Here is a 12897-nt window from a genome sequence, read left to right on the forward strand (position 1 = left end):
ATAAAATTTGTTTGCAGGTTGTTATTTAGGAAGTTTTCAACTTTAAGCCAAAATTGTTGAACAGATTGGCAATCAAAATATACATGAGACATATCTTCAGAAGCAGTTTTACAGAAAGTACAAATATCTTCATCGACAAGTTTCATCTTGAATAATTCTTTCTTAGTGTAAATTATTCTGTTTATAAATCGATATTGAAAATCTAAAAGTTTACAGTCGCGTGTGCATTTTCTATAACATAGAAGTATATTTTTCCAATCCAAACCTTGAGGAAAAACCATATTCCAGTATTATAATGATTTCGGTATGGTATCATTCCTAATCAGTTCATCATAAAAAGTCCTTGATTTTTTAACGTTATTAAAGAAGTGTTTACATACATTGTTCAGCTGAACTACATTAACATCAAGGGTTTTGTCTCTGATTTGAAATCTCCAACTCTTTGGAATATTGTTCAGTAATTTTTGAAAGTCTAGAAAAGTTCCCTGGATCTTATATTTTTGTTTGAAATTTTCAAAACTAAGAAAACCGTTGTTGTCGCAAAGGTCTCTAACACTCTGAACACCTCGATTAAACCAGTTTTTTATAATATAAGATGAATTAAAAAAATGGTTCAGCCAGAGTGGTTGATTCAGAATGTGGTCTAAATCATATTCATACAAACTCATTTTTTGGTAAAATATCTTCCAAGCAGACAATACATCTCTCCAAAAAGGGTTGTCATGTTTAGATAAACATTCTACAGCATTAGAACCAAGTTTGAAAAGATGTTTTAGAGGGAAGATTGTTATAGAATCTTCAAACTTTTTTATATACTTTTGTAATGAAGATAGTTTGAGAGCATTGATAAAACATTCAATATCTATCATCCTTAGACCTCCATCTTCATAATTTCTGATAATAGTTGATCTCTTAATTTTGTCGTTTTTGTTATTCCAAAGGAATCTAAAAATTAATGTGTTTAGGTCGGTAATAAATGCTTTAGGTGGATTAGGTAAAGCAGAGAAGATGTGTACCAGAGTTGATATAGCAAGAGTTTTGATAACCGTAATTTTTCCAATAAGAGTTAAGGTTCTTCTACGCCAATTAGCTAGTAGTCTATTAATATGTTCTATTCTTTTTCTAGTATTGATTACCCAGAGGTCATTCAATGAAGCATTTAAAGTTATCCCTAAAATTTCAAAACCTCCCTTATACCAATCAAGTTTAAAGTCATGTGCTAAAACTAGATTACTTTCAGACAATGATCCCATCCAAATTGCTTTTGTTTTTTCTACATTTATTTTAAGTCCTGACATTTGATAGAATTTGTTGAGGGTATCCATTGAAGTATTAAGGCTTTTTTCAGATCCATCTAGAAATAATTGAGCATCGTCCGCATACTGACCTAGTTTACTTTCCTTATCGTTAATTGTTATACCTTTTATATCTGGATTTTTTTCTTATCATAACACCTAGAATTTCTACAGCGATAATAAATAAATAGGGTGAAATTGGATCTCCTTGTCTACATCCCCTCTCAAGCCCAAAGAATGATGATAGATGTCCATTTTGAATAACAGATGCAGAGGTATTAGAAGTCAAAATACCTACCCATTTAATGATGTTCGGTCCAAAACCAAATTTTGTCATTACTTGTATTATAAAAGATTTAGAAATGGTATCAAAAGCCTTTTCAAAATCTATTAGTAGGAGTAGGCCAGGTTTGTTAAGTCTTTTGGTTTCAAAGATGATATCATAGAGCTTCCTAGTGTTTTCGCTTATACATCTACCTGGAATAAATCCTGTTTGATTATGGTGTATGATTGTATTTAAGTTTTTTTTAATTCTATTAGCAATACATGAGCTGATAATTTTATATAAAGCATTTAGTAGTGAGATTGGGCGCCAGTTTTTTAACAATTTTCTGTCTTTGTTTGGTTTAGGAAGACAGGTGATGACTCCCCTGTTCATTGTACACGATAATGAGTTGTCATCATAGGTTTCCTGTATGAATCTAAATATCCACTCTCCTAAATCATTCCAGAAAAATTTGAAAAACTCTATAGGGTAACCGTCTATTCCTGGACTTTTATTATTTTTCATAGATAAGACTGTTTTTTTAATTTCCTCTTTTGAGAGTTCTTTTTCTAGGTCTTGATATTCTTTTGCACTAATTATAGGTGTGTTGATTTCTTCTAACAGGTTATTATTCACATTATTATTATTGTAGGTCTGTTTATATAGTTTAGAATAAAAGTCCTTTAATTCATCTAAGATTGTTTCACCATCTGTAATAATTTCACCCTTTTCTGTTTTAATGCTATTAATTAGTTTAGTGGTATTATGTCTATTTTCAAGGTGGCAGAAATAGCTTGTAGGTTTCTCTCCTTCTTCGTACCAGGTTATTCTTTTCCTAATTAGGGATCCTTTTACCTCCTCTTCATGGTATTTTTCTAACTGTTTTTTCATTGTTGATAGATCGGAAAATATTTTTTCATCTGTATTTTGGAAATCATTTCTTATTTTATCTTCCAGAACCCTAATATTTTCTTCCAAGTCTTTTAGCTTCTTGTTCTTGTCTTTCTTTGAAAAGGAAGAGAAAGAGATAGTTTTACCTCTTAGCTTTATTAAGAAAGTTTCCAGAAAAAGACAATTAGAAATTTTTAGTTGCAATGTTGAATTTTTAATATGAGAATCGATTTCCTCTTCAGTGTATTTGCTATCAGCATACTCATGTAATGTTTCTTTTAGAGTCTCCTTGACTATCTTACTATACTCTTCTTTTTGCAATAGTGAGGTGTTAAATTTCCAATATCCCCTCCTCCTCTCTTTACTTAAAGCGTTCGAAAATGAAAATGTTATTGGGGAGTGGTCAGATTTATACCCTGTCATGATAGCCGTATCGCATGAGAGGATATACAAATCCTGTGAAATAAGAAAATAATCTAATCTAGCCTGTTGTTTTGGGTTCTTTTTCCACCATGTAAATTTTCTGCTGTCAGGGTTTTGTTCTCGCCAAATATCTACTAAATCAAGTTGCTCTATTTTCTCTGTAATAATCATTCTTGCACTAGGGTTATTGATATGTTTATAATTTTCTAGATCTACAGATGGATTTAATACCAGGTTCCAATCACCACATAAAATCGTTGATTCGTTTCCCAATTCTTCAATTAAATCAAATATTTTTATATAAAATGAAGGATCATCTTTATTTGGGCCATAAAGGTTAGTCAATGTCATTTTAATCCCATCAATAGTTAGATCTGATATAATATAGTTCCCTTTATTGTCAATATAACTTTTATGAATTTTAATTTCAGTGTTGTTATTAAATAAAATAGCTACTCCTCTAGAGTTGGTTGTAAAAGGAGCTATAATGCAATTAAGTCCCCATTCGTTTCTAAATATGTCTCTATCTTTATCAGAAATGTGAATATCTTGGAGACATATTACAGAATACTTCTTTTTGCGCCAAATTTTCATAATTTCAAGTCTTTTACTTTTTTCTGCAAGCCCTCTACAATTAGCTGAGACTATTTTAATCTTACTATCCATCTGTGAAGTTTGATGAAAAATGTGTTATACCTACACATGAATAAATAAAGACAGATGATGGAATGGAAAATTTTATTTTTTTTTGTAACTAAAACAAACACCATAAGTGTAAAACTAAGATATGCCCTGCTATCTGCCTTTGTTTACAATAAATAAGTAAACTAATGTCAACAACAGAAATGTACAAACATAATTCAACACTGCCGGTTTTCTTTTACTAAATCTTAACATGGTATATGCAGACTGGTCATGTCTAGAGAATCGGATTCATACAAACAAACAAAACTATATTGTTTTCGAATGTATCCTCCAATTCAGGGCTAGAAACTAACTGCTTTTGTCCACTGGTCCCTACGATGTTTACACACAGCAAAACCCCTAAAATGGGCCACTCTCCACTAGCCCCTAGGATACCTTGACCATTGGGCAGCATGGCATGGACCACAGGACCGGTGCCAAATTTCTAGCGCTGCAATTTAACCCCTTTCCTTACACAAAAAACAACAACATTCCTCAGCACTTGTATGGCAAACGTAATAACGAAAGTAATGTGGAGTTGATGACCCACTTTGTTTTAATGTATGCTATTCAGCTCCTTTTAGTAATCTTAATGAACCATTCAGAAATGTCAGCATGTATGAAAAGCTAGTTTAAATTATTTCAACTTAATGTCAAAAAGTAACGCAAGCAAAACACACACAAATATAAGTCACATATTTTTATTGCCCAGACAATATTACATTATATTTCATCATGATATTAAGCTGGAATAATGCTTACTAAAGTTGAACATATATGCACAAAAACAGTTAGCACAGGCAGAAGAATTGGCTAGAGCCGAGAGCAGGCGAGCGGAGGAGGCAAAGGAACGTGCAGCAGAGGAAAGGAGAGATGCTCAAATAGCAAGGGCAGAAGCAACTGCAAGTACAATAAGAGCTCACAATGCTGAAGAACAAGCCAGAATGCAGAACCAAAGAGCGAATGAGGAACGGGAGCGTGCAGAACAGGAAAGGATTGCTGCTGCTAAAGCAAAGGAAGAAGCAGCTGCAAATGCAAAAACAGCTGAACAAGCTAAAGATCAAGCCCAAAGAGAAAATCAAAGAGCGAATCAGGAGAGGGAACGTGCAGAACAGGAAAGGATGGCTGCTGAAAACGCAATGGAAGAAGCAGGTGTAAGTGCTGCAAGAGCCAAACAAGCTGAAGAACAAGCGAAAATGGAAATCAAAAGAGCTCTTGAGGCGCATGAAGATGCAACGGAACAGAGACAGAGAGCAAAAGAGGCACAAGAACATGCAGATAAAAAGACCAGGGAATTGTCAACTGCAGAAGAACAGTTTGAGAAGATGAGACTATATAAGGAAACTGCCGAGCAAGAAAAGCAACGCCTTGAGAAAGAGAAAAAAGAAAAACAAAGGAAAGATGAAAGTTTAATGGTAAGTAGTGAGTGGCCTTAACAAGAAAGAAGCCAGTTAGGCCGGAGAGAACACAAGGTCATGACTGCGTCCTTTTGGGATTAATGATTGTCAATATTTGCTAGATAGGAAAACTGATGTCCAAAAGACAGTACAAGACCATGAAATCATGGTGAAAATATCGCTTTAGTACAATCAAATGCATTCGATGAAATAATGCATGAGAAAGTGTAAATTGTAATTTATGATTTTGCAGTGACTTGGCAGTGACTTACAAGTCTATTGTTACACATGTGGTACAGTAGTAACAATATGCATCTCATTTTGAAACCGTGTATCTTTGTGCCACTGTTGGTCATGAAGTTTCTGCTTTTATGAAGTGAAAAGTGTGCACATGATGGTAAAACATATCTTCTGGTGGCTTTGGAAGGTATAGCCTCTCAAATCTATTTGTCCAGGCATGTTATCTCATACGAACATTCCAACATTGTCTGCCATGAAAAAGACGTTGTAAAACATACAGTACAGAAACAGACGGCTTGTTTACATTGGCATTGGAAGTTTCGGAATCTGTTTTGTTCATAGGCTATAAACTGGATAATTCCTATCACCTACAGCTATTGTTGACTGTCATTGGGATTAGTTTATAATGAAGTAAAATTCTGCAGTAGAGAACCTCATTCAGATATCTTGGGTGGAGAACACATTGTTTGTTTCATATGCACAATGTTCCCCCAGGCACGAATATTGTTTGTCAGTCTGTGAAAGCAAGTACTTTTTAAAGATGCTGTAGTTGTCTAGAGATTTATTAGTTAAAAATATTATTTTAAGATTGATATGCTGGATCCATTGAGTGGCACATCTTCGCATGGGAAGTGATGTACAAGTGAGGTACCTAAAGATACTGTCGTCAGATCTGAACGGCCAAAACATTCGGGAAACAAGGGAATGAAAGATATGATTACAAACCACTGAGTTTTTGGTAGACAGCTGACCTTGGTTCCGGCCACGCCACAACCTAGCAAACCTAATCTTGGATCTACATTTTCAGCAATTTGCATGGGGACCAAAGACGACAGAACGAGGAAGGTGGACATCACAGGTATCAGTAGATAAATGTGATTGTTCAAAATATGAGACAATAAGATCATTAGTAATCAAACTCTTGCACACGTTTGAACTCTCCTCGTTACGAATTTGTTTTCGATATCTGCATCTTGTATAGCTTTCAATTAAACACTTTGCAGGAGGTTGAACGACTCAGCAAGAAATTTCATGAACACATGTATGACAAGGAAGGGAAGCTGATTCGTGGGAAGATCCTGATTTTTGGCCCCAGCGGTAGCGGAAAGTCCTCCTTCTGCAATGGCCTGAGATCAGCACTAAAGGATTCTGCCACCCCTGCCAACTACTATGCCGTTGGTAATCTTGACAAGTCACTTACTAGCAACGTAAGTATTTAAACGGGACAAATCTGGAATAAGCTGAAACTTCATTTAACAAAAACCTGTTGTTAATTAATCAGAAACATATGCATACTAGGAACCTCCTCTGTCGTCATCTATTGTTTTTCGGGTGACCTATTTTCACACATCGGTCTCTGAGGTTCTTAAAATAAGGATCCCCAATGTTCATGATATATATTTTAACAAGCGTCATACTTACCTGCACATTCGCTGCTGCTGCTGCTGATTTAGTTCACTAGAAACATTGCATCACTGGAAAGTCATTACCCCAATCTTTAAAATAATAACCTATAGTACACCCATAAACGTTTTCTTCAAACATTTCCTGATCCTTGAACTGGAACTCATGCACCACCTTCGTTAATATGTCTTAGCCTACTACCAAGTCGTACATGTCAGTGCCCAAACTCATTCTTTGTAATAAAAATGCTTCTGTTTTGTCGGTTTACTACAAAGACTTAATAAAACCAATGTTTGTGTTGTACAATTGTTAAAGAAATTGTTGCACGTTCATTTTTATCAGAAGAAATTTGTGTTGCATGTACATAATTGACTAGGTGCCAATGCCATTCACTGACATCCCAGTCATCACCTCATGTTTCATCTTTCACCCAAACCAGTTTATTTTACAGTTCCAGCCTACACAATATGGTGCAGAACAGGAAAGGATGGCTGCTGAAAACGCAATGGAAGAAGCAGGTGTAAGTGCTGCAAGAGCCAAACAAGCTGAAGAACAAGCGAAAATGGAAATCAAAAGAGCTCTTGAGGCGCATGAAGATGCAACGGAACAGAGACAGAGAGCAAAAGAGGCACAAGAACATGCAGATAAAAAGACCAGGGAATTGTCAACTGCAGAAGAACAGTTTGAGAAGATGAGACTATATAAGGAAACTGCCGAGCAAGAAAAGCAACGCCTTGAGAAAGAGAAAAAAGAAATGAAAAGATGAAAGTTTAATGGTAAGTAGTGAGTGGCCTTAACAAGAAAGAAGCCAGTTAGGCCGGAGAGAACACAAGGTCATGACTGCGTCCTTTTGGGATTAATGATTGTCAATATTTGCTAGATAGGAAAACTGATGTCCAAAAGACAGTACAAGACCATGAAATCATGGTGAAAATATCGCTTTAGTACAATCAAATGCATTCGATGAAATAATGCATGAGAAAGTGTAAATTGTAATTTATGATTTTGCAGTGACTTGGCAGTGACTTACAAGTCTATTGTTACACATGTGGTACAGTAGTAACAATATGCATCTCATTTTGAAACCGTGTATCTTTGTGCCACTGTTGGTCATGAAGTTTCTGCTTTTATGAAGTGAAAAGTGTGCACATGATGGTAAAACATATCTTCTGGTGGCTTTGGAAGGTATAGCCTCTCAAATCTATTTGTCCAGGCATGTTATCTCATACGAACATTCCAACATTGTCTGCCATGAAAAAGACGTTGTAAAACATACAGTACAGAAACAGACGGCTTGTTTACATTGGCATTGGAAGTTTCGGAATCTGTTTTGTTCATAGGCTATAAACTGGATAATTCCTATCACCTACAGCTATTGTTGACTGTCATTGGGATTAGTTTATAATGAAGTAAAATTCTGCAGTAGAGAACCTCATTCAGATATCTTGGGTGGAGAACACATTGTTTGTTTCATATGCACAATGTTCCCCCAGGCACGAATATTGTTTGTCAGTCTGTGAAAGCAAGTACTTTTTAAAGATGCTGTAGTTGTCTAGAGATTTATTAGTTAAAAATATTATTTTAAGATTGATATGCTGGATCCATTGAGTGGCACATCTTCGCATGGGAAGTGATGTACAAGTGAGGTACCTAAAGATACTGTCGTCAGATCTGAACGGCCAAAACATTCGGGAAACAAGGGAATGAAAGATATGATTACAAACCACTGAGTTTTTGGTAGACAGCTGACCTTGGTTCCGGCCACCCCACAACCTAGCAAACCTAATCTTGGATCTACATTTTCAGCAATTTGCATGGGGACCAAAGACGACAGAACGAGGAAGGTGGACATCACAGGTATCAGTAGATAAATGTGATTGTTCAAAATATGAGACAATAAGATCATTAGTAATCAAACTCTTGCACACGTTTGAACTCTCCTCGTTACGAATTTGTTTTCGATATCTGCATCTTGTATAGCTTTCAATTAAACACTTTGCAGGAGGTTGAACGACTCAGCAAGAAATTTCATGAACACATGTATGACAAGGAAGGGAAGCTGATTCGTGGGAAGATCCTGATTTTTGGCCCCAGCGGTAGCGGAAAGTCCTCCTTCTGCAATGGCCTGAGATCAGCACTAAAGGATTCTGCCACCCCTGCCAACTACTATGCCGTTGGTAATCTTGACAAGTCACTTACTAGCAACGTAAGTATTTAAACGGGACAAATCTGGAATAAGCTGAAACTTCATTTAACAAAAACCTGTTGTTAATTAATCAGAAACATATGCATACTAGGAACCTCCTCTGTCGTCATCTATTGTTTTTCGGGTGACCTATTTTCACACATCGGTCTCTGAGGTTCTTAAAATAAGGATCCCCAATGTTCATGATATATATTTTAACAAGCGTCATACTTACCTGCACATTCGCTGCTGCTGCTGCTGATTTAGTTCACTAGAAACATTGCATCACTGGAAAGTCATTACCCCAATCTTTAAAATAATAACCTATAGTACACCCATAAACGTTTTCTTCAAACATTTCCTGATCCTTGAACTGGAACTCATGCACCACCTTCGTTAATATGTCTTAGCCTACTACCAAGTCGTACATGTCAGTGCCCAAACTCATTCTTTGTAATAAAAATGCTTCTGTTTTGTCGGTTTACTACAAAGACTTAATAAAACCAATGTTTGTGTTGTACAATTGTTAAAGAAATTGTTGCACGTTCATTTTTATCAGAAGAAATTTGTGTTGCATGTACATAATTGACTAGGTGCCAATGCCATTCACTGACATCCCAGTCATCACCTCATGTTTCATCTTTCACCCAAACCAGTTTATTTTACAGTTCCAGCCTACACAATATGGTGACCACTGGATTATTGACATGCCAGGAATATTTGAATCCAATGATTTAAAAACGGAAAATATTGAAGCTATTGCATCCGGCAGGGTTCGCTTTGATGCCCAGGTAAGCACTGCACAGTACTTTCATCTTAAAGTTTAAGATATGGACAAAATAGAAATTGAAATATACATTTGTAAATTCAACATTCATGACCTACTGATACATTTTTTTTGTTTCAAGATTACAAAACGTCTTGATGTGACAGGCAACCTGCAAGAAGCACGAAGGGATGTGTCATGTGTTGTGCTGGTTCTCCATCATGGCATCACTGTGGGTGATGAATTGAAACGTCAGATAGATGCTGTCATACGATTGGGGGGAGATGGCTGTAAGTTAGAAAAAAATGGCACGCCCCTCAAGTCCTGAAACAAGTTAAACTGCCATGTGTATTTTTTAGCCATTTTGAAACTGTGTGACTTAATTGAACTTAACAGAACTTTCAAGGTATTTTTCTCAGGTAATTTGACTGCTGATTCTGCACCTGCTGCAATATTGCCAAACCGCAGGATTTGAATACTTCCAAAATACAACCAAAGAGAGCTCATGGCATATGAATAGGTCATTTAGAGTCTCAGCATCTTGAGTTGATGGTATAATTCCGACCATATCCTAAGCAGGCCTCCATGAATCACCATGAAATTGTGAAGAGACCAGGTGTTCTCGAAAAGGTGAGCGTGCCTTGGCCCACCAGTGGCACCCATCAGAAACACATGCAATGGCAAGTCACAGCTCAGTAGTGTCTTCATGTTTTGGATTACACACTCTTGGATGAATATCTCTATCATACAGTGTTGTTGAAACTGTATTGTCAAGCGGAACCTTTATGCATAAATCGGAATATGAGACAAGCGAGGCGGTCTCTCTGATCTCCTTTATTTCCACTTCAGGTTATTTAATGATATCAGATGATAGATATCAATCTCCAACTGCATGCAAAGTCTTTTTGGGTAAATAGTAGAAGTATGTAACACCTGATATATGTAAAAGTTCCAAAAAATATGAATATGAAGGAAAATATTCAAGATAATCACTTCTGAAATTACTTGTTTCTTTCATAAAACAGTATCCATGTATAGAAATGAGGCTATATATCAGGTCAAGGTCACTCCTTTCGAAATGTGTATCCATATACGATAAGTGGGATATGCTTTAGGATGTTTGTTTACGATCGCTATACTATAGTGACTTAAGTTGTGTTATTTCGCCTGTGCTGATTTAATGTATTTTGTTTCAGTCCTGTCCTACCACCTGGTGCTGACTCACCTGGATGAGTGCGACCCGCAGTTCAAGGACCCAGGAAACATCCCCAACCTGTACAATTCACCTCGAGTACAGGAAGCTGTGAAGCTGATGTCAGAACAAACAGGCATTCCACCCTACGCCATCAGTTATGTAAAGAATTATGTCACGGAAACAAAAACACACACCAACGCGAAGCTGCTTCACCTGAAAGCTCTTGACAGAATCCTCACCTCTGCAGCTGACCAAGTGGAGAAGATGATTGATTTAAAACTGAAGAAGAACATGTATGAGGACGCCCCTGATACTGAAGAGAAAAAGCTTACATCAACCGACTGGACCATCCCAATGTCAATATTTGCTGTTGTAATACTATTCGTGGCTGTGGTATGTATGTTTATCCAGTGAATGTAAAATCTTTCTCTGAGTATGTAGGTAAAATGTCCTCAATAATTTGTAAGTTAATGTCATTTCCCTTTCACTCAAAACTAGTAACCAATGTGTCTTATTAATTTACAAATATATGAATTATTTTAAAAGAACATGTTTATATTTTTAATCATTGGAAACATTTGTGAAAGAAAATGATGCTGAGCCGATACACAGGCTGTATCTGAAAGACAAAGCTTGCGTAAATCGACTGGACCATCCCAATTTTAATATCTGCTGTTGGGATACTTTTGTTGGCTGTGGTATATATGTATGCCTAGCAACTGTAAAACTATGCTCTGCTATGCATATGAAAGCCAAAATGTTTTGACATTAGTGAGTGAGTGAGTTAAACTTGAAAGTCACAGCCAGTACACAGATTGAAGTGATGATATTAGTATTTGTTTGCTGTGATTCTCAGTATATTCATTAGAGCATGTTTTTGAGCAAGAGAAATAAATACAACCCACAGAGTGAAATCCAAAAATAGGGACACTACTGAGCTGTGACATGCCTTTGCATGTGTGTTAGACCGGTGCCAGGATGCGGTCACCTCTTCACGAACACCTAGTATCATCACTATTTCATAGTGATTTGTAAACACGTGCTTATGCTATAGTCGGACCCTTTTCTATACACTATGTTTTTAGCAGATCTCTTATGAATATGGAAAGAGTTTGTGTTGTAAGTTTTGGAATGGCATTTGTCTGAGGCACCATATGAATAACATTACTATGGAGTGCAGGTATTTGGAGACTGTGATTCTTAACATTTTCATCAGGTCATGTTTTTGACCAAATAAATTCAACCAAGATTATGTATTCCAAATATTAGAGACACTACCTGCCTGCTTGCTTGCTTTGTTGTTTTACGCCGCACTCTAGCTATATGACGGCGGTCTGTACATAATCGGGTTTAGAACTAACAATGCAGTGATTGACATCATGAACATCGATCCACGCAATTGGGAGACGATGACATGCATCAAGTCAGCGAGCCTGACCACCCGTTTGTCGCCTCTTGCGACAAGCATAGTCACATTTTTCGGCAAGCATAGGTTGCTGAAGATCTATTCAACCCTGAATCTTCAGGGTCTAGGGACACAACTGTTCTGTGACTTGCCTTTGCATGTGTTTCTGACTGGACCACCTGGTTTCATAGTGAGTTCGTACACATAGGCTTATGATATCGTCGGACTCGTACAATCGACTTTAATTTTAGCAAATAGTTGTTCTGACTATGGGAAGTGTTTTTATTGTAATATTTAAAATTGCATCGGTCTGAGGCATCATTTGAATAAAATGAGGGCAGAAACATACATTTTGTATGTTATTTGAGCAGTAACTTTCCTATGGAACAATGGAATACATAATTTACCATAAAGGTGTCAATAAAGCATGAACATTTACCTGTACTCTTGTGATGGGGTTATATGTTGTGGCGGGAAGCTCTGGATAAACTGTTCTTTTATTACTTTTCATAAGTGACGCACGTTGTAGACAAATTTGCAAGGCTTATTTCATCTGTAAATTCAGTCTTACAGGTTTAAGTCAACACTTGATTCATTGTGATATATATATATATATATATATATATATATATATATATATATATGTTTAATGTCAAGTGTTAAACATGTTTCTATTCAGTAGCTGGAATATCACATAACACAAAACTCACCTGGCTTCTTTACTGATCCTTAAATTTGTCCAGACAC

At 36.4% G+C, this 12897-nt stretch overlaps 1 protein-coding gene across 1 annotated transcript; it reads left to right on the plus strand.

Annotated features, from left to right (window-relative positions):
* The first annotated feature begins 3971 nt into the window (after positions 1–3971).
* LOC139458049 (uncharacterized) lies at positions 3972–12673 on the plus strand. Its single transcript, XM_071239363.1, has 7 exons — positions 3972–3992; positions 4326–4973; positions 6004–6054; positions 6200–6403; positions 9453–9575; positions 9693–9840; positions 10747–12673. The coding sequence occupies exons 1-7, from the start codon at positions 3972–3974 to the stop codon at positions 11157–11159; spliced, it is 1608 nt and encodes a 535-aa protein (XP_071095464.1). The 3' UTR covers positions 11160–12673.
* The last annotated feature ends 224 nt before the right edge of the window (positions 12674–12897 follow it).

Source organism: Haliotis cracherodii, unplaced genomic scaffold (genome assembly GCF_022045235.1).
Source record: "Haliotis cracherodii isolate W230 unplaced genomic scaffold, xgHalCrac1.p SCAF_12, whole genome shotgun sequence".
Classification (NCBI taxonomy): Eukaryota; Metazoa; Mollusca; class Gastropoda; order Lepetellida; family Haliotidae; genus Haliotis; species Haliotis cracherodii.

Coding starts and splice junctions, on each gene's coding strand:
- LOC139458049 (XM_071239363.1), top strand. CDS start 3,972: ATGGCATGGACCACAGGACCG. Junction 4,974..6,003: donor GGAAAGATGAAAGTTTAATG/GTAAGTAGTGAG, acceptor CTACATTTTCAG/CAATTTGCATGGGGACCAAA. Junction 6,404..9,452: donor ACAAGTCACTTACTAGCAAC/GTAAGTATTTAA, acceptor TTTATTTTACAG/TTCCAGCCTACACAATATGG.